This window comes from Halichoerus grypus, chromosome 8, assembly GCF_964656455.1.
Source record: "Halichoerus grypus chromosome 8, mHalGry1.hap1.1, whole genome shotgun sequence".
Classification (NCBI taxonomy): domain Eukaryota; kingdom Metazoa; phylum Chordata; class Mammalia; order Carnivora; family Phocidae; genus Halichoerus; species Halichoerus grypus.
This window is the reverse complement of record NC_135719.1, coordinates 42006898-42029431: the sequence shown is the minus strand read 5'-3', so window position 1 is coordinate 42029431 and position 22534 is coordinate 42006898. Positions and strand designations below refer to the sequence as shown.

The 22534-nt window shown below is 43.8% G+C and overlaps 1 protein-coding gene across 9 annotated transcripts in view; it reads left to right on the top strand.

The window, feature by feature from the left end:
* The window catches only part of NEO1 (neogenin 1), a 250853-nt gene extending 228319 nt beyond the window's left edge, over window positions 1-22534 (top strand). For 6 of the 9 annotated variants that reach the window (XM_078079123.1, XM_078079120.1, XM_078079122.1 and 3 more), the window contains 7 exons: window positions 394-541; window positions 8856-9094; window positions 9688-9780; window positions 13194-13352; window positions 17352-17615; window positions 19615-19751; window positions 19950-22534. In XM_078079123.1, coding sequence (XP_077935249.1) covers window positions 394-541; window positions 8856-9094; window positions 9688-9780; window positions 13194-13352; window positions 17352-17615; window positions 19615-19751; window positions 19950-20033 — 1124 coding nt within the window. In that variant the 3' untranslated portion in view covers window positions 20034-22534. The remainder of the gene's footprint in view (window positions 1-393; window positions 542-8855; window positions 9095-9687; window positions 9781-13193; window positions 13353-17351; window positions 17616-19614; window positions 19752-19949) is intronic. The other 3 variants (XM_078079125.1, XM_078079124.1, XM_078079126.1) reach the window with 2 other exon arrangements.

Genomic DNA, 22534 nt, shown 5'->3' with positions numbered 1-22534 from the left:
TGGGGGAAAACTTTAGCTTTCTGTGACTGTACATTTTTTAAATGCTTTTGAAAGTCAGAAAACTAAATTATTTACAAATGGTGCTTTGTAAGACAAATGTCTGCATAATATAACATAAGACACTGGGGCGGGCGGAGGGGCAGACCCTTTATTTGTCCAAGTATAATGTTCAGTGTAATTCGAGAAGCTTTTACTGAACACCAGCTTTGTGCAAGGCACTGTGTTAAGAACTGTACATAGTGCATAAACTTGGCTCTGCAGATTACATGAGACGCCTGTACCCAAGGCAACGAGTTTATTACAGAGACTCTCACATGAAGTCTCCATACTCTTGAGTGTATGCATTTGTGGAATTCTCGAACACTAACAAATGCACCGGTTTTGCCTCTACAGGTAGTAACAGCCCTCATGGAAGCCCCACCTCTGCCCTGGACAGTAGCATGCTGCTGGTCATCATTGTTTCGGTTGGCGTCGTCACCATTGTGGTGGTTGTGGTCATCGCTGTCTTTTGCACTAGGCGCACCACCTCTCACCAGAAAAAGTAAGGAGCCCCAAAAGTAGCCCATGATTTTTGCTATCTGTTCTTTTGCTCCTCTGTGACTTCTGTATTTGGAGTTGTACAAAGAGATAAAACATACAGTACAGTTTACCCTTGAACAATGTGGGGATTAGGGGGCTGACCCCCCATGCAGTCAAAAATCTGCATATAAATTTTGACCCCCAGAATTTAACTACTAATAGCCTACTAGTGACAGAAAGCCTTACTGATAACATAAACTGTTGATTAACACCTATTTTGTGTGTTATATATTATATATATATGTATATATAACATATATACATATATATACATGTATATACATGTGTATTATATATACATATATATTATATATATATGTATATATAACATATATACATATATATATAATATATGTATATTATATACAAAATATATATATATCGTATTCTTACAAAAAAGAAAGCTAGAAAAAAGAAAATGATTAAGAAAATCATAAGAAAGAGAAAATACATTTACAGTGCTTTACTGTATTTATCAAAAAGAGTCCACACATGGATACCAAGCACATACCCTCACCCTGGCCCTCCTAACCCTAATCCTAGATCTGAAAAGTGAGTTCCTGAACACATGATAAGAAAAGCTGAGAAGCAGCCTAGTTATTCTGGAGAAGACCCCAAATATTTAAGAATTGGTGATATTTCTGAAAATGGGTATAAAGGTAAAGATAAAAACAGAAGGAACAATTGAATATCTATTTAAAGAGTATTTAGAGCCCCAAATCCCTTCCTTGCCTCAGCCCAGTAGATGGCAGCCATGTCTGTTCCTGCCCAAGCAGAAGTCTGGGGTTTTATTCTCTGGCGAGATCTCTGAACTGTAGGATATTAGGCACATACACTAACCCAAACCCTAACCAATAACTGTAACCCTCCAGAGAGGTCTCTGAATTGCAGGATATTAGGTACATACCCTCACGCTGGCCCTAACGCTAACCCTAGATATGAGGGGCGAAATGGTATATGATGTGATATTTATATATACAATGGAATATTGCTCAGCCGTATAAAAGAGGGAGATCTTGCCATTTGCAAGTACATGGATGGAGCTAGAGACTATTACTAAGTGAAATCAGTCAGTCGGAGAAAGACAAATACCGTATTTTTCACTCGTTTAGAATTTAAGAGACAAAACAAATGAGCAAAGGGAAAAAAAGAAACAGACTCTTAACTCTAGACACTGATGGTCACCAGCGGGGAGGTGGGTGGGGGGATGGGTGACATAGGTGAAGGGGATTAAGGAGTGCATTGTTGTGAGGACTGGGTAATGTATGGAAGTGTTGAATCACTTTATTGTACACCCCAAAATAATATTACACTGTATGTTAACTAGCTGGAATTTAAATAAAAACTTTTAAAAAAGTCTGCGTGTAAGTGGACCCCCACTGTTCAATCCCATGTTGTTCAAAGGTTAACGGTACATGAAAAGTGATGTTTTAAATATTTTTAAGGGAAATGCAGAATGGTTCTTCCTGTAAATGTGGATCAGTGTTCTGGCAGGAAGGAGATGCACACTCAAGAGGGGTGGAAGGAAGTTTAATGAAGAGACCATTTACAGAGTCATAGATGGGGTTAGGAGACAAGGCAGAGACGTTCAAGGACCAGCAGCCATGATAGGCCACTGTCACCCTTAGGCCTGAAAGGGCAAGAGGTCTTTCTGAAGAAGAGAGAGCTGTGTTCAGAGGTCTGAAGCAGTAGGAGAAGGCTTGACAGGAGCTGGGTGTGGTGGGAGGAAGGTGGACTCTGCCAGCCCCTAGCCCCACAGGGAGGGGACAGGATAAAAACACCTCCTACTCTCCAGTCTCTTGCCTGTTTCTTCAGTTGGCCAAACCCATTGGAAGCTAGGAGCAGGGTTGCCAAGTAAAGCAGATAGAGGTCATTTAACTCAACCTCTCGAGTCACAGAGCCAAGTAGAGAATAGATCTGCCGAGGGAAGTGGACTGTGTCCAGCCCAGCCTTGCCGGTAGCTGCTTTGGAGTACTGTTTGTATATGCACAAGGTGAACCAGATGCACAGGAGTTTATGGGCATTCTTACAGGCTTTTTCACTGCACAGATGCTACCTGAAATGGAAGAAGACCACAGACTTCTAACTCTACGTCTAAGTTTAAGAATATTTTCCAAAGGGCGCCTCGGTGTCTCAGTTGGTTGAACATCTGATTCTTCATTTCGACTCAGGTCATGATCTCAGGGTCGTGAGATTGAGCCCCACGTTAGGCTTCATGCTCAGTGCAGAGTCTGCTTGAGTTTCTCTCTCCCTCTTACTCTGTTCCTCCCCCCACCCCCTGCTCCATGTGTGCTCTCTCTCTAAAATAAATTTTAAAATCCGTTAAGAAAAAAAAAAAAGAGTATGTTTCAAGAAGTGCTACCAGGTGTGGAAGTTGAGGTTAGGACTGGCAGGGACAGGTTGGGGGTCAGTGGGGAGATACTGATTTAGTGAATAAGAAAGGCTCATTTATAATGAGGGGTCGAATGACTGCCAGCCCTGAACTCCTCTAGGATATTGAGAGTTGTGGTAATTGTCTAGAGCAAATAGCGAGGTGCTTCAGTTATAATACTGCTTGATAACAGCCTATGCTCCTAAACTTGAGAGAGTCCCTGACCCTAGACCACTTTCAACTCACATATAGTATCTGGCCAGCGAGACAGATACCAAAAAATAAAAAGATTCCTGAATTACGCCTAATAGCAAAAAACACCTATGGGCAATAAAATGACTTTAATTGCTGTATCCTAAAAGATCATAAGATGGAGATATTGCTCCATAAAAGAGAAAGACAAGTTCATGTCAGTGTTTGTGATTATCCCTCAGACTTGGTCTGCCCAAGGCAAGATGCATGTGTTCAAAACACATTTGTTTGTTTTCATATAGACAAGTACAGACTACCCTGTTGCTGCCTCTAGTGATGGCCTTGTCATTTTGTGTTACGTGAGGCTTTTAATCTTTCTTTGCCCAAACAAAGTAGCTTCCTATAGCTTGTGTTGCATCTCTTTTCCAAGGCAATGGCGGTGGGGGGGCTCCTTTATAAGCTTCCTGATCCCTGCCTCTTAACACCTTTCCCTGCCTCCTTTTGATTATGGAAAACTGTTTCTCTTAAACGTGTCAGCAATGATGTTATTTTTTCTCTAGAACTTTTCTGCAAGGTTCTTTGTTCAGCATTTCAAATGTACCTACTTTTATGAACTTGGTTTTATATCTAGTTTCAGAAATCTTGATCTCTTTATTTAAAAGAATCTAAAAAAAAACAAAGTGATGGAATTCCTTAGTGCTTTGGGGAATTTAAAATTCAAAATAAATAAAAAATAAAGTACTTCTTCAGATTGAGAGGTAGAAAACTGAGTTGGTAATAGGCTCTGTACTTTGAATCTGCAAATCCTACAGATTTGGGTCCTTTTGCTTAAAAGAATTTTGTCGAGTCTTCATGGGGCTTTCCCTCTCCCTCTCTCAACGACCATCTTTCCAGGCGTTCCATGAACCACTGAAAAATATGTGTGAGCTTTTCTTAATACTTTTTTTCCTCTCTGATACCTGAAGTGCCTCCCATTTCAATTGTAGGGGCTTATAGACTCAAAGTTGACCGAGCATTTAGGGCCTAGCCCTTTGTTGCTTCTCAACACGTTCCTCATTAGCTGCCTCACCCTCAGCAGGTGAGAACTACCTCTGGGTACCACCGTGTGATCCAAAAACTTCTTCAGTGTACTTCCTCCTACCGGAAGCCAGTTCTCCATTTATCCTCTGGATCTCAGTGGCTCTCATCTTTCTAAGACCTTATACTTGCTGTTACCCCCTCCAGCACAGCTAACATTTCACTCTCTTGGCTTTGTCCCTTCAGCAGGCAAGTGTGTTCACACCTCTTTCATCTTAAGAAATCATTGTAATTTTAACTCTACTGCATGGTTCTCGGCTGTTTACAAACCCCTGTCTTTCCCTTCACCACACAATTTCTTGATTACGATATGCACTCATCCATTCTTTCATTGCCTACTTATGCTTCAGTTCTTGTTAATCTGGATTCTGCTCCTACCACTTTACCAAAATTGCTTTTGCTGAGGATTGATGACCTCCATATTGTTAAAGCCAGCAGACTTTTTTTGAATTTTATTTTATTTTATTATGTTATGTTAGTCACCATACAGTACATCATTAGTTTTTGATGTAGTGATCCACGATTCATTGTTTCTGTATAACACCCAGTGCTCCATGCAATATGTGCCCTCCTTAATACCCATCACCAGGCTAACCCATCCCCCCATGCCCCTCCGCTCTAGAACCCTCAGTTTGTTTCTCAGAGTCCATAGTCTCTCATGGTTCATCTCCCCCTCTGATTTAGCCCCCTTCATTTTTCCCTTCGTTCTCCTGATGTCCCCCATGCTATTCCTTATGTTTCACAAATAAGTGAAACCATATTACAATTGACTTTCTCTGCTTGACTTATTTCACTTAGCATAATCTCCAGTCCCATCCATGTTGATGTAAAAGTTGGGTATTCATCCTTTCTGATGGCTGAGTAATATTCCATTGTATATATGGACCACGTCTTCTTTATCCATTCATCTGTTGAAGGGCATCTCGGCTCTTTCCACAGTTTGGCTATTGCGGACATTGCTGCTATGAACATTGGGATGCATGTGGCCCTTCTTTTCACTACATCTGTGTCTTTGGGGTAAATACCCAGTAGTGCAATTGCTGGGTCATAGGGTAGCTCTATTTTTAATTTTTTGAGGAATCTCCACACTGTTTTCCAAAGTGGCTGTACCAACTTGCATTCCCACCAACAGTGTAAGAGGGTGCGGTGCCCCTTTCTCCACAAACTCTCCAACATTTGTTGTTTCCTGCCTTGTCAATTTTTGCCAGTCTAACTGGTGTGAGGTGGTATCTCAGTGTGGTTTTGATTTGTATGTCTCTGATGGCTAGTGATGTGAGCATTTTTTTCATGTGTCTGTTAGCCATTTGTATGTCTTCTTTTGAGAAGTGTCTGTTCATGTCTTCTGCCCATTTTTTGACTTGATTGTTTTTTGGGTGTTGAATTTGAGAAGTTCTTTATAGATCTTGGATATCAGTCCTTTGTAGTGTCATTTGCGAATATCTTCTCCCATTCTGTGGGTTGCCTCTTTGCTTTATTGACTGTTTCCTTTTTATCTTGATGAAGTCCCAGAAGGTCATTTTCGCTTTTGTTTCACTTGCCTTTGGAGATGTATCTTAAAAGAAGTTGCTGTGGCCGATGCCGAAGAGGTTACTGCCTATGTTCTCCTCGAGGATTTTGATGAATTCTTGTCTCACATTGAGGTCTTTCATCCATTTTGAGTTTATCTTTGTGTATGGTGTTAGAGAATGATTGAGTTTCATTCTTCTGCATGTGGCTGTCCAATTTTCCCAGCACCATTTATTGAAGAGACTGTCTTTTTTCCATTGCATATTTTTTCCTGCTTTGTGAAGATTATTTGACCATAGAGTTAAGGGTCCATATCTGGGCACTCTATTCTGTTCCGTTGATCTCTGTGTCTGTTTTTGTGCCAATACCATGCTGTCTTGGTGATCACGGCTTTGTAACATAGCATGATCTGGCAATGTGATGCCCCCAGCTTTGTTTTTCTTGTGCAACATTTTGGCGATTTGGGGTCTTTTCTGATCCCATACAAATTTTAGGATTGTTTGTTCCAGCACTTTGAAAAATGTCATTGGAATTTTGATCGGGATGGCATTGAATGTATAGATTGCTCTGGGCAGCATAAACATTTTAACAATGTTTATTCTTCCAATCCATGAGCATGGAATGTTTTTCCATCTTTTTGTGTCTTCTTCAATTTCTTTCATGAGTGTTCTGTAGTTGCTAGAGTATAGATCCTTTACTTCTTTGGTTAGGTTTATTCCAAGGTATCTTATGGTTTTGGTGCTGTTGTAAATGGAATTGATTCTCTAATTTCTCTTTCTACAGTTGCATTGTTAGTGTATAAGAAAGCAACTGATTTCTGTGCATTGATTTTGTATCCTGCCACATTACTGAATTGCTGTATGAGTTCTAGTAATTTGGGGGTGGAGTCTTTTGGGTTTTCCACGTAAAGTATCATGTCATCTGCGAAGATAGAGAGTTTGACTTCTTCTTTGTCAGTCTGAATACCTTTTATTTCTGTTTGTTGTCTGATTGCTGTTGCTAGGACTTCTAGTACTATGTTGAACAATAGTGGCAAGAGTGGGCATCCTTGACGTGTTCCTGATCTTAAGGGAATGGCTCTCAGCTTTTCCCCATTGAGGATGATACTCGCTGTGGGTTTTTCATAGATGGATTTTATGAAATTGAGGAATATTCCCTCTATCCCTATACTCTGAAGAGTTTTAATCAGGAAAGGATGCTGTATTTTCTCAAACAGCAGACACTTTTTAGTCCTTGGCTTAATCTCTCAACAATGTTTAATTCAACTACTCCTTCTTTCTTGAAACATTCTCTTCTCCTGTATGTTATAATTGTATGTTCTCTTTCACAGCTCATCCTGTCTACCCAGCCATCAAACCTTCCTCAGGATCTGATCCTAGACTTACTTCTCCTTCTCTGCTCTCCCCCAGTGATATCTACTCCCATGGCTTCATTTACTGTCTGCATTCCTATTACTTCTGTGTTTCTATCTCTGGCCACGGCCTCTCTTCTGAGTCTCAGACTTGCACGCCCAGTTGCCTCTTCTACATTTCCTCTTGACTGTCTCAGAGGCACTTACCATGTTTAAGACCGAATTTATAATCTTTTCTGTCAAGCCTGCTTCTACCCCATTAATTCCAATGTTAGTAAATGGCTTAGCCTCAGACCTTGTCAACATCGCCTGCTCCACTTGCTTCTTTACTCCCACCCCACCCCACATTAGTTATTCACCAAGTCTTGTCATTTCTGCCTCCTAAATAGCTGTCAAATCTGCCTCTTTTCTCCATCCCACTATCCTGGACCACCGTCAGTCATGGCTAAGACTGATGCAGTAGCATCCTAGCTGGTCTCCTGTTCTGTCCCCCACCCCATAAATCCATTCTTCACACCACAGTTGGTATAAATGTTTAACTCAGAATTGATCTCCTTACTGTCCTGCTTGAAACCATGTAGTGGTTTCTCATTACTCATAGAGGGAAGTTAAACTCTTGGCATGTCTCTAAAAGCTCTTTATGATCTGGGCTACCTTTCCAGCATCATTTCATATCATTCTCCACATGGTTCACTATGCTTCCACCACTCAGGACTTCTTACAAGCCCTCTGATATCCCAGGCTATTGTGCTCTGCTTCAAGGCTTTGACATAAGCTGATTTCATCACCTGGAAAGCATCTTCTGCCCTTCCTCCTTTAAGTCTTAACTTCAGTATCACCTCTTTCTCCAGGTTTGTCCTAGCCACTTTATGCCAACTATTAAGAAGTAACTATAACACTTGGCATTTCATTAAGCTCAAAATATTTTAAAATAATGAGGTCAACATCTGTCTTCCTCACTTGACCAGAAATGCTGAGGGCATAGCAGTCCAGTACAGGGATTGACTGACATACGGTGGGTACCCAATAAATTCATATTGAGTGGGTGAGTGTGAGTGAGTGAATGGAGAAATCAAGGCACAGAGAAGTAGTCCACGTTCTTGACTTTACCCATTTGGTAGTCCTAGGTTTGGGCTACCTGAAATGTTGTTTTCCTTCCTCTTCTATAAGCTACAGACTCTACCTCTATACCGTTGTTATATTTCTAATGTTCTTTCTCTATTGATTGGAACTTGAGGAGAAACCTTCTGCTTTAGAGATAACTTAATTTTAAAATGCTGTCTAGGGGCGCCTGGGTGGCTCAGTCGTTAAGCGTCTGCCTTCGGCTCAGGTCATGATCCCAGGGTCCTGGGATCGAGCCCCGCATCGGGCTCCCTGCTCGGCGGGAAGACTGCTTCTCCCTCCCCCACTCCCCCTGCTTGTGTTCCCTCTCTCGCTGTGTCTCTCTCTGTCAAATAAATAAATAAAATCTTTTAAAAAAATAAATAAAATGCTGTCTAGTCTGTTGATAATAATAATAAAAAAGAATGGTCACAAGGCAGTAGTCAAATATGCCCTTGTATGTATCTTTAAGTATGTGTGGACAAAGCAGAGATACATTCACTGTTTCCAAAAGTAAACTTGTTGCCCCTGTTTTCTCTTGTTTTGTTTATGTATTTTTAGTTTCTGCCTTTGCTTGAGGCATCTCTCAGAGGGCACTTTTAATCATTCAAGCCTTTTCACAAATAAGTTCAAAAGAGTTACTTTAAAAAAAAAAAAACCTCTTAAATTTGTGCCTAGGAAACGAGCTGCTTGCAAATCAGTGAATGGCTCCCACAAGTACAAAGGGAACTCCAAAGATGTCAAACCCCCGGACCTCTGGATCCATCATGAGAGACTGGAGCTGAAACCCATCGATAAATCTCCAGACCCAAACCCCATCATGACTGATACTCCAATTCCTCGTAACTCTCAAGATATCACACCAGTTGACAATTCCATGGACAGCAACATCCATCAAAGGCGGAATTCATACAGAGGTGCAGGTTGTCCCCAAATGTGGGAAAACTATTTCCATTTAAATCATTTTCCATTTCCTACAGTTGCCTGAATTTGGTGATTCTTGTGTGAGGTTAGGTTTAAAGAAACATGTGTTGTGGGATTTGGTCAACATCTGATAAAGAATAGATAGCTTGGGGAGAAAATAGCTTGTTATGGGGGAGAGGTTCTGTATCCAGATGAGACAACCTTCTAGATCTGTTAGGTCTCTTCTCATGTGTCACCAACTATCTGATACTGAAGCATTTGAGACAACCTAGCCTATGTCCGTACATTGCATCCTCTCCCTCCACTTGGAGTCCACCTCTCATTGTGGTGTTCAGAATGTTCTTGGTCTGGATGCTCTAACTCACAAACGCCACATGGAAGCATGGTGGGTAGCATTGTGTCAACTGCACTGACTCTCAACAGAGACTGCTGATCATTTTCCTCTTTTTTCACTTCCTGCAGAAACACCTTGTCCCCATTATGTTGTTTGCGAGCCCTGAACCCCCCACTGCAAATGTTTTGCTGCTGAGGCTGCTTAGTGGCCTAGGGCACATGCTTATAACTAACCTCTATATTTGATGTCTAGGGCATGAATCAGAGGACAGCATGTCTACACTGGCTGGAAGGCGGGGAATGAGACCAAAAATGATGATGCCCTTTGACTCCCAGCCACCCCAGCGTAAGTTAAAAGCCTCTCATTTCCCCTGTGCTGCCAGTCTACCCAGTCGTCCTGGGGAACGAATACGAATGATCTCTTTGACTTTACGTGATCCTGACACAAAGGATGACCCGCTGAAGCTTCGGCACCTTGAGCAGGAAATACCAAACACTTTCATATTTTGCAATTAACATTATTCTTGAGATAAATAAGCTAAAAAGCCAACTACCCCAGTCTCCCAGGAAAAGAGAAGTAACCAATCCCCCTAACAGTATGCACAGCATCTCTACAGGAGGGATGGAGAAGCATCCTTCCAGGCTGGAGCTGAGGATAGCCAGATATCACAGTGTTCCTTAGACTTCCTGATACACATTCAATGTTGATGGGCACCTGTCATTTTTTTAATTAATGGACTTTATATTTTAGAGGATTTTTAAGTTTATAGAACGGAGTTTTTAAAACAAAATTTTTCAACCTTATTTGACCATGCCTCACTTTGATAGGCATAAAAGTTACCTGGCCTCCTTTAATAATATTTGAAATTCAAACTAAATTAAATATCATGATTGAAAACCAAAAAACAATGAATAAACAAACCAATTCTTTTGTTCAAACTACTATGTCTTCTCCCTTGTCACTGTTTTCAAGGTAGGGAAGCTGTTCAGACTGGCTAGCACGGTGGGGCTTTCGGGTAAGAGTCCCCTGTGCCATCCTACGGTGAAAAAGCCACCTGCCTACTGATAGCAAGTTTTTTAAGTTCTATACCAGAAGTATTTGCTGTAAGCTGAACAGATGCCCAGTAAGACTTAACTCTGTTAGGTACCTAGATTCAAATCCTGAAAGCATCCACTAGATCACTTTTCAGTTTAACCTAAATGAGGTTTTGAATTTTTTATTCATTTCTTAAGATGTCCAATTTCAGAACTCTCGGCCACCTCTCTGTCGACAAGTGGCAGAGATTTAAATAATCACAGATACCCTACACCCAAAGAAGTGAACCCTGACCCCCTGGAAACTGGTGAAACACCCAGGTGTGTAAATGCATACACACGCACTGTCACACTCACTGTGCACAGATATGTAGGCACTAGATTCTAAAAGTCAGCTTTGAAAGAGAAAGGGCTGATTCATTAGTAGGTCATTTCTGCACTAGGAACCGTGATGAAAAAAGAAAGGCCTGACCTTAGAAGCATGCAGGGAAAAACATGGTTTTCCTCTGATAAGAGGTACCCTGGCTGGGGTCAGGTCTAAAAACATAAGTGTCTGAAGAGAGTAAATCCATTCCAGTTGTTTGATGTATAGCAAGATGGTAACTTGACTGCTTGTTTGCTTTGTGTAAGATTTTAGTTTTTACCTGAACTGGCTTATTTTTAAATGTTAAGGAGAAAAGATATGTTGTACCGGTTGGTATCAGTTCTTTTTTTCTCTTTTTCTTTTTTGGGGGCTGGGCAAGGAGTACACATAAATAAACAGTATTATTTAATTTGTGCCTCAATAGTTGGGCGAGTGAGTGGAATCTTTAATTCAAGAATCTGAAACCAGGTATTCCGATACACTTGTGACCTTCAGGTTTTGAGATCTCCTTTTCCACACGTGGCTCCAGTCCTTTTTCTCAAGCTGGGGGTTCCCTGGAGTCCGTCCCACTGTCCACCTGCCTGGCCTTCAGCAGCTGAGCGCTGCTGGGAAGGAACTTGCTAGCACTGGCTGAGGTTCAGTCAGCCTTGTACAAGGCTTTGCGCAGAAGCCCAGGACCCAGGCAGCTGACAGCCAGTGACTGCCAAGCGTATTCTAGGGAGCTGCTTTCACATTGTCTTCTTTTTTATTTACCCAATTTGGAAAGACTAGAAATGCCTTTAAAAAGATAAAGTCACTTTTATTTTTCTGTGCTAGAGTCCTGCATACCTAGAATGCTTTTCAGGTTGTATTTCCTAGGTAAAAGTCAGGAGGCTTCTTCTGCTCCCCCTGGCCTTAATTCTAGAAAATACTGATGCTGAAGCTCCCCACTTCAGAAGACCACCTCTCTTCCCTTAAAGGAGATGCTGACTCCCAGACTGCCCTGAACCTCCTCTGCCAACTTTTCCAAGTTGTGTTTTATTCCAAAGGACCACCTGAGCCTTCTGTCTCTGAGTGCAGGGAAAGCCCCTGTTTTGTTCCCCAGGCCTGAAGGAGGGAAGGAAGGGGCAGTGATGTTCCAGGGCCCTTGGTTGGTTGTGCCCACCTGCCTGTCTGACAAGTGGCCAGGGCAGGAAATAACTGGAGAATAAAAGCGTCTAGGATTTTTCTTCACCAGGCCCCACAGACATCTAGGGAGATCCTTGGTGACAGAGACATTTAATAGACTCCAAAGGCTATGAAGTTTTATCACAGTTTGTGATGCCCTTTCTTAGAGGGAAAAAAAAGGTCCCCTGTGTTCCTAGTCAGCCCCACCTCTTTGCCTCTTTGATGGGTTTAGAGCTGTCCATGTTGGTCTTAAACATTCTGTTTCTAGAACTACTCTAAGGGAGTACCTAAGAGAAGCTTATTCCCCAACTGGGCTTCTGATTTTGTTTGTTTGCATCTCTAGGATTGATAATGAAGCCTCATTAAAGAAGTGTTTTGTCTTCATAGAAAGTTGTATATGAAATATCTGTGTGGAAATTTGGATTCGTTAACAAAATGCAGCAAATTTAATTCCTTAGCCATTGTGGGAAGGAAGGAGGCAATTAGGAAAGATCCATTTATATTTTAAAATGTGAATGGATGTGGCTGAGCTCCCAGACTAGAAGCAGTAAGAGATGGTGCCATAGGCCTGTGTTTCATGCTTTTCCTACTGGACAGGAGTTCAGTCTGTTTGTGTCCCTTTTAAGATGTGAAAAACTGATTAAACAGCTACTCATCCATTCAGCTTAAATACCTATTGCATGCTTCACTCAACAATAAGAAAAAACAACATATTAGGAATATACTTGAAGGAAAAGAAACTTCTATTTTTTTAGCAGGAGAAAAAATGAAGGAAACCTAAACCATCATTTGTTTGCTTATGGATTTATATTTTGTGACATACTCAAATAGATACTTTTAATAACTCGTGTAATCCATGTTTATTGGGAAATACAGATAAACCAAAAGAAGTTTTTTTTTTAACTCCTGACCATGCCTCCCTACAAGATAATCCCATTAACATTTTAGTGCATATTCCTCAGAGGTTTTTTCTGTGTGTCTATATCTATATATATATAGAGAGAGAGAGAGATACATGCATAGGAGCGTGTTGATTTAAAAAAATAAATGTGAAATCCATGGCTACTTGTTCCCATGCATCCAGCAGCCACCCAGAAGCCAAGGGAATGGTCGTGCTGCACTGGAGGGGCGGGGGGGGCTTTGCTCTTGAACTGTGACTTGTGTATGTCCGTGCAAGCATGTTAAGCACTTCTCTGTCTTGTGTTCATCCACAGCTGTGATTAGTGCCCATCCCATCCATCCCCTCGATAACCCTCACCATCATTTCCACTCCAGCAGCCTCGCTTCTCCAGCTCGCAGTCATCTCTACCACCCGGGCAGCCCGTGGCCCGTTGGCACATCCCTGTCCCTTTCAGACAGGGCCAATTCCACAGGTGAGAGATGAGGCCCGAGCCCCAGGTGGAAAGCATTCCAAGAGTTGGCAAGCTGAAATGGGAAGGACTTGCCCTGCTTAGAAGGATTTGAAATTTTTCTGTGTTGTTTATGTATCATAACATTTCTGTTAATGACTCAAATTTATTTCTGTAAAATTCACCCCCCATTTTTTTCTCCCAAAGTTGATAAGTGCTCAGTGCAAGGTGTCCCTTTTAGTAAAAACACAATAACTCTAATCACATAACCATGTCTTGTTTCATCAAGTTGCATCTTGATTCAGTCTTATTTTCAGTTTGTTTATTTCTTAATCTTCTAATCTGAACAGAAAACTCATTTGGGATGATTTTCAGACACTAGACTTGGCCTCCGCCTCGCAGTTACTCTGTGGCTGGGAGGGTCTGTAGGGCAGCTGTAAGATAATTCTCATATTAGATCTTACACATACTTCTGCTGTGGCCCGAAGTAAGAGATGCATCCAGGGGCAGCGGGGCCAGTGGCCACATTGAATTTTGTGTACGTTGTAAACCTCACGTTGCATGGAGGATTATTGACATTAGAAGGGGCTGCACAGTCATGAATCATTTCTAAAAAACAGATTGGAAGTGAGCCTAAAAATCTGCAGTTCATTTAAAGAAATACATTGCCAGGCAAACATGTACCAGTTTGGAAATCTTAAGAAATAGCATTATCAAAACAGTTTTAAGGAGGAAATAATGAAGGTGAGGAGACAGTAAATGGAACAAATACTGTTGTTCCTCATTAAATGAAAATTAACTTCCATCTTCTCAGTGTTAGGTGCAAATCTAGTAACTTCTCACATGTACAATACGTTCTTTTTCCGTCATTCGAATCGTGTCTGTTAATAGTTATGACGTTACTAGTAGAATTAAATTTTGCTCATTCTGGAAAATAAGGAAATTTCAAGTGAATTCCATTTTAAAAGCACCTCAAAACCTCGTGCTAGAAGTTTGGGTTGCTAATAACATTCCCCCTCTCCTAAGTTTTGATCAATTTGAAACATACCCAAAACATCAAATGAAGATCAAAACTTTATTAAGGGATGCCTACTAACTCCCAAAGTTACCTCTCCCAAACCTTTACTTGGTTTGGAGAAAGCCACTTAAACTCATGTCCAAAATGGACGTTCCTGCTCTCTCCCTCCAGATCCAGGTTTGGGGCCCCCTACCTTAGGGAAAGACAGTCTACTGACAGCTGTCTGGAGAACCAAACTCTGCTTTGCAGACCTAGTCTCAGATAGAACAGGGACCAGAAAGCAGCCTTCCAAATCTGCTCTTAGAAAGCAGTTTTGGTGTCCTGACTCTGTTTCCCTGTTTTTAAGGCAGAAGAATCCCACCCACTAGGATGTGGGCCTGCCCGAGTGCATGGCAGGCTCTTCCTAGTCAGATTAGCCCCCCCTCCTCCTTCCTCTCAGACCAGGAGGGTATTGAAGGTTGGCAAGGAGCAGAGCAGCCCCCACCCAGCCTGACCCAAGTGGTCCAGTGTTGCTAAAAGGTCCTTTCTCTGTGGACTTGGGCAGACAGTGAAGAGAGGGAAAAGTCATGATTTGTATCACTACAGGGTTCGTCACTTTAATGACCAGAGGGGATAAAGAAGGTAAACTAACGGCAGGGAAAGTCACTGAAGACAGATTGGAAACTTAGAGCAAGTATCTAAATTCTTGATGACCCAAATTCTCTCACTGTTGTATTTTCCTGGGTTTCTGGAGCTCAGTGCTGCTGAACATTTGGGCTAAGCATGACTGGGACTTGGCCAGGGCAGTCCCTGCTCTTGAGAGCCACCACTTGACTTAGGAAGGGCACTTTCTACTTGTCCAGGCCCTCGGCCACTGTGAACTTTATGTATCTTAAACCCTGAGAGGCAAGTCATCAGGAAGTAGGCCCCTGAGCAAAGCAGAAATTTTAATGACAGCGTAGTTTTCCTTGTGGGCCAGCACCACGCCCTTCGCTGGGCGTAGAACATGCCCGGTGCTCTCTGCAGTTACACGGCAAGGCGGCCCTGGTGTGTGGCTGCAGGCCAGGGCTCTGACTCCTGTAGGCAGCCCTATTCTCCTTTTTTACATTTCCCCCATCTCTTTGACCCTCAGAAGCGAATACACCAAAGTCAGGCACTGAGGCGGCCAGGGCAGGCCTGCGTGCCCAGAGCTGACCTAACCCGTCTACCAATACCGGCTGGCATGGTCCAGGCTGGAGTCTGCTTCTCCTACCCCCTGCTACGCTCCCTAACCAGCTTCTCCCCAGCCCAGGATCACACGGAATAGGGCCAGCAGCTCCCCAGCTGTGGTCATGGCTGGCGTAAGCAAGCACAAGTTAGCTTGTTAGCTTGTGCTGGCGTAAGCAAGCACAAGTTAGCAAGGTCCTCAGTGCACCTCTTGAGAGGGTGAGAAGCGACGTAGGTCTGGTAGGGTTATCACAGCCAGGCTTTCCACCCTGGGGGAAGGTGTGTGAGTCCCTCAGCCCGGGGACCCAAGGTCTTTAAGCTAAGGGGTTAGCACTCATGACCGGCGTGACTCGTCTCCTGAGAGCCCAAGGGAATAGATTCAGTGATACCTCAGTGACAAAGGCAGGGAAAGAGGTTGGATTTCTACAGGCTGCTCATGCATTACTACCTAAAAGAGTTTATTTTCCTTTTTGAAGTGCAAGACTCTAGGAGTCAGGGGAGGCCCTCCTTCTGGCTGCCTGGTGCAGCCTATTTGCGCTGAGCGGGTGTCTCCAGGCCCATCCTCAGGAGAGGGATGTTGGTCTGCACCAACTCCCAGTGTTTGGAAGGGCTTTCTCGTTCGGTCTCCCTGGGTCTGGGTGCTGCTTCTGCCCCCACAGGGTCAGGGGACAGGTGGTATTGGAAATGCAAGGGCCGTATAATGGGGTAGTTCCAAGCATGGGCTTAGGAATCAGGGTGCAGGGATTCGGATTCCTGCCCTCGCCGTTCTTACTGTGTCCTTGAGCGCTGCCTAACCTCCCGGCACCTTCTGAGCTACTCTGAGCATAGAATGAGCTAATGAATATAAAGCACACAGCATAGTGGCTGGCTCAGAGTAAGCACTCAGTAATTTACAGGGAAAAGAACCTTATCAATTATTCAGGTCCTGTGTTCAGCACATTTCATACATCTTCTCAGTCCTCACTGAATTATGTTGTTCTCCCTGTTTTGTAGGTGAAGAAGCAGACTCAGATTCAGTGACTGCCAAGTTCACCCAGCTAGTATGCCAGGATTATAGTCCAGGTTTATCTGACTCCAAACCCAGTGTTTTGTCTATCCCACCATGCTGCCTTCTGGAACAACTCTAACCCCTCCTCACATATTTGGAGATTGTCATGTTCTTCCTTAGTCGTCCCCTTCTCCAGGCTGATCTTCCCCTATTTTTTTTCTCTGGACCCAAACACCCTTCATATGGCATGCTCTTAAAGCTGTTTTCAGACCTCTGGACTATTTGGTTGTCCAGGTCTCCCTTGAGCTGTGGGGCTGTTGTTCTGCTGAGGCTGTACACAGTCCCCAAGGGCATGCAGGGCCCGTGGCATTGCTTCCCCTGTAGTAACCGCCAGGCCTCGTGGGCAGATCTGGTACTTGTCAGGTGGACATGTTATCTATGACAGGCCAGTTTCTAAGACCATCCATCAGTCAGTGAGTGATGTTTTTAATCTTCTTTAATGCTTACATCTTAATAGACAATAGTCTCAGGAATCTTTATGTGTACTCCCTAGTAAATACTTACAAGAACGTTGTAAAATTGTGACCACTTAGCTGTGTGGCAAGAACATTTCAGCAGAGCAGCTGGTTGGCAAAGTTGTTTGGGACTCCTTTAGATTAGTGCACTCTTACCTAGCCTTGACAGTGGTGCTAATCCATGTTGCCTTGGACTAGCACTGATCCTGAGTGCTTATTGAGCTGGTTTCAGGGGCCCTTAGAAGTAGCCAGAACCCTGGTATGTGCGTGTGTTTAATGGTAGAAGAAATGCTAACATTTAGACTTTCCTGCTGTAGAATCCGTTCGAAATACCCCCAGCACTGACACCATGCCAGCCTCCTCGTCTCAAACATGCTGTACTGATCACCAGGATCCTGAAGGTGCTACCAGTTCCTCTTACTTGGCCAGCTCCCAAGAGGAAGATTCAGGCCAGAGTCTTCCTACAGCCCACGTGCGCCCTTCCCACCCATTGAAGAGCTTTGCTGTGCCGGCAGTCCCGCCCCCAGGCCCTCCCACCTATGACCCCGCGCTGCCAAGCACACCATTACTCTCCCAGCAAGGTGAGTGAGGACAGCAGCACCACTGGTGGGAACCTTTGGCTCTGGCTTGTGGCACAAGTCACCTCTTCTTTGAAAATAGCATATATCTTCCAAGCTTATCCTAGCAGTTTAGAATAGCTGGAATTCGTTGCCCTGCTCAGGAAGTATATGGGCTCCCCTCCTTGGGGAATGCATATGAACCAGAGAATAATATGGTGGGGAGTGAGGGCTGACTTTTTGAATCGTGTTTTGGGTGCAGAATGCTTGGTAGTAAAATCCAGTGACTATGGGTGTGGGCAACAGATCTAGTCCACTTAGCCTCCCAAAAATGCCTCCCTCTGTAGGGTTACTACAAGCTAGGGAAGGATCAGGGAGGACAAGACATGGAAGTAAGGGGCCCTTCAGATGGGACGGAAGTCTATTCCTCAAGTTCACATGACCCAACAAAGTCCCTAACCTGAAAGGCGTGTTTTTCCACTTCTCCCCATCTGTTATGATGGTCTGTTTTAGGGTAAGTCAGTGGTTTTCAAGCTTTTTGGTCTCAGGACGCCTTTATACTCTTAAAAGCTATTGAGACCATGAAGGAGCTTTTCTTTACATGGGCTAGATCTACCAATAGTTCGTGTATTAGAAATTAAAATGGAGAAAATTTTAAGCTATTTTATTAACTCATTTAAAAATAGCAAATCTATCATGTAAAGATAAATAGCGTATTTTTATGAAAAATAACTTTTCAAAACAAAGATATAGAGAGAAGACTGACATTGTCTTGTATTTTTACAAATCTCTGTAATGTCTGGCTTAATAGAAGGGAGCTGGATTCTCATACCTGCTTTTGCATTCAGTCTGTTGCAATATGTTATTTTGGTTGAAGTGTAAGAAGAAAACCTGGCCTCACAGATATGAAGTTGGAAAAAGGAAGAGTATTTTTGTAACTTTTCAGAGAACTGGATATTCTTTTTTTGATACTGTAGCAAAACACAAGAAGTTGTAGTTTCTTATAGGTTTGTTTGTAACATAATGTAACCATATCCATGAACTGTTTGTACTCTGTTCCATTAAAATCCATCTATCTTGTACTTTGAATGCATGATATCAGACATCACACATTGGTCATTTGGAAAATATTGGTTCATTAAGTTATACAGGTCCTCCAAATCTTAACACAGTTCATTATACAATATCTAAAAATACATTTATTAATATCACCAAAGTCTGTAAGTATTGGGAGGCTCTCAAGCTCTTGGTGGCAGATACAAGTTTTCAACATTCTAATTTTCATTTGAAACTTAAATTTTATCATTGGCAATAAAAACCCTCCATTGTTTTTCTTGAAGTGACTGGCTTACTTTATTTACTTTCTAGAAAATGTCTGTCAAATGCTCAAGTCTGAATAACTGGTTTGGCTGTCAGTCTTTCTTTGGACTAATGGTGTTTCATGACAAAAGCCACAGTTCCGCTTGTAACTCAAGCTGTCACAGATGCCCTGAGCTTCAGCCAGCCACCGTCCTGTAGTGTACAGAAGTACTTTATGCATACTTTCCATTTTGTCACATAGAATAAAGGATGTGTAATCAAGGTTGAGATTTCGTAAAATAATTTTTACTAGTTCGTTAAGGATGATCTTAAGTTAAACTAGCTTTTTTTTTTTTTTAATTGCAAGGCATGTCCGTGAATGACTTTATATTTTGCTACCACTGCCTTAATTTATGCTGAGGCTCCAGCAGTTTTACCCACTGTTGCTTTTATACCATCAGCGCAGAGGCAAAAATATCTTACTGTTATGAAAAGAGTTTTGACCTTCTAGTTTTCTAAAGCCAAATGGAATAGTTTCTCTGGCCTCTGAGAGGCCCCACTTTCTCCCGCCTTCCATCTAGTGCGTTGCCTTTTCAGAGCAGGATCTGTGCACTGGGTCTGGGTGCATCCCTCACCCTGAAGCAGCATTTGGACCTTAGTTGCCTTCGTGAGATCTGCGGGAGCAGGCTCGGCCGCACACCTAATGGTGCCCTCTCCCCCGCAGCTCTGAACCATCACATTCACTCGGTGAAGACGGCCTCCATTGGGACTTTAGGAAGGAGCCGGCCTCCTATGCCAGTGGTGGTGCCCAGTGCCCCTGACGTGCAGGAGACCACAAGGATGCTGGAAGACTCTGAGAGTGTAAGTTCCTGGGCCATCAGCCCAGCCAGGATGTCTGGGTGTGTGTCCCACAGCCTGCGAGCGTTCGGGTCACACTGATCTTGTGTGCCGGCCCAGAAGTGTGAAGCAGATGTGCTCGTTCATTGAGCAGACATACCTGAGCATCTCCTCTGAGCCAGGAACGGTGCTGAGGGCTTATGTGCTTTCTCTTTCCCCTAGAGCTACGAACCAGATGAGCTGACCAAAGAGATGGCCCACCTGGAAGGACTAATGAAGGACCTAAACGCCATCACGACAGCATGAGACCTTCCCCAGGACCTGACTGCAGACCTGGGTCTAGAAGTCTTGGGACAGAGCCTGGAAAGCAAGGATTGTACAGAGCACGCGAGGACAGCACTTGAGAACACAGAGCGAGCGAGCCGACCAGCCGGCGCCCCTGCGTGGGGCCGGCTCCAGGCATGGCCACCTGCCTTCTCCTGGTCAGCCTGGAAGGAGCCCATGTCAAGGCGGCTTCCCTTTGCCTGCTGATACCCTGCAGGACTGGGCACCATGGGCCAAAATTTTGTGTCCGGGGAAGAGGCAAGAAGTGCACCCTACATTTCACTTTGTGGCCAGGCTGTGTCTTCGTGCTGCGACTGCATCGCCTTTATGGAGTGTAGACATTGGCATTTACGTACAATTTTATTTGTGTCCTACTTTATTTTACCTTCGAAAGGAAAACACTATCAAAAACCAAGGGAGTCCATGGTGTTCTCCACAAGTGGTTGACATTTGACTACTTGTTTGAATTCTGTATGGAAAGTCATTGACAGTGTGGGTTGTCCCAGGGGTTGGCTTGTTTTTTGTTTTTATTTTTGAATTCTGAGTCATTGCATCCTCTACCAGCTGTTAATCCATCACTTTGAGGGGGGAGGAAATGTTGCATTGCTGTTTGTAAGCTTTTTTATTATTTTTTTATTATAATTATTAAAGGCCTGACTTTCTCCTCTCATCACTGTGAGATCACAGATCTATTTGAATGAAATGTAACATTGAAAAGACTTGTTTGTTGCTTTCTGTGCAGTTTCAAAGTATTGGGGTGGGGGTGGGCTGGGAGGTTGGGAATAGGAAGTGGAGGGGCTGCTGAGGTCTGTGAATGTTTCAGTCGTCGTGCTTTCTTCCAGAAGCCTGCAGAGAACGGAAGCATCTTCTTTTTCGTCCTGTCCTGGCATGTCCATTTCTATTGTCACTAAGTTGCAACTGGACTTTCATTTGGATCTAGTTAAAAAATTCTTCTGTGCAATAGGTGAGTTCGAGGACTTAGCTGCCCTGATGTCTGGGTCTCATCCTGGTGAGGACGTCCATGCTGATGAGCCAGTGCCCAGGCGAGAGCCCGAGCCGTTCCTGGAGAATCGGGGCAAGATGGAGCCCTTGCCCGCTGTTACCGTGTGTTCCCTGGGCGACGCGGGAGGTGAAGGAAGGAACTTGGTTTCCTCACAGGACTCCTTGCTTCTCTCTAGTCCCTGTCCTTAGCCAGTCTGGTTCTCTCTGCCCTGTTCCAGAGCCCCGTAGGGAAGGCATTCACAAGGACGAGGCGGGCAGAGGCTGCGGCAGCCCTGAGGCTCTCCGCTTCTTTCTGAACATTGTTCTGGAGGTAGCAGGGGACGGGGACAGCAGAAAGGGACAGCAGAGGTGGCTGCCGCCTCTTCCATCCCAGCAGCTCAGCGAAGCCCCTGATTAGAATGGAGTAGCAGGGGGCTCCTGAAATATGCTGAGAGGCCCTTTGCCTTTGCAAACAGCCCTTACGTTCTTTGTCTTAAAAAGGTAAGGAGCTGAGGTGGGTTTTTTAAATACTGCAAATGGGAACAAAATCCAGGACTGACCGTCAAGCATCTTCCCCGGCTCCCCGCCACTCCCCAGAAGACAGTGCGGAAGGCAGTTAGAAGGCACGTCAGGCTTTGGTTCTGTGGCAGGAAGAGGTGAGCTGCTGAGACCGCGGGTGGGTACCCAGCCCACCAGCCCGGGCGCCCTGGGCTCTGCCCTGGCCCCGCAGGCACCCCACTTGCCTTTGTACATTTGTTATTTCCCCTCTTGAGATCTTCACACGTATTTGCTGTTGTAGAAGACGAACTCTTTGTATTTATTATTTTGGGGGCAATGAGAAGTGCAATGCCGGAAGTCCTGCTGCCATGCTAGCTGGTCACAGAGGATCGTGCCAGGCGGGGTTCTGGAAAACCAGTGCACTTAAACTGATCCTGAGGAGAGCACTCAGAGCACCCTGGACACCAGGAGGGCTAGATCCCCAGAAGCTGTCTTACCTTTTGCCCAAAGAAACGTGCTCGGTATTCAGGGCGCTCCCTCCCGTGAACCCTGACACTTGTGTTACCTCAGGGCCTCGGCACCTGGATACTGCCGCAGAACGGGGGCGGGGAGGGGGGCCTATTTTTAAATAAAATAACTGTTCAAAGTTGGGGGATTTTTTAAAATTAAGAAAAAGGAAAGCTATTCTGTATTGCACCTTTTCACAATTTAATACATTTTCTTACATTTTCCTGTGATTTTTGAAATTAAACCATTGTGTGTCTTGTAACGTCCTAGTTGAGCGGCTGCTCAGCAGCTTCCTCCAGGAGGATTTGGAACAAACGTGTCTGCTGCCTTGTTGTCTGCTGGAGGGGGGCCTGGGGGGCTGCTGGGGACTAGTTTCTGTACACACTTGTTTGGCCTTTTCTGTAGTTGATGCTGTAAACTCTATGGCTTTTTAAAAAAACAATTTCATGTTTTTATTTAGTATTGGAAATCCAATACACTTTTTTAATCCAATCAAA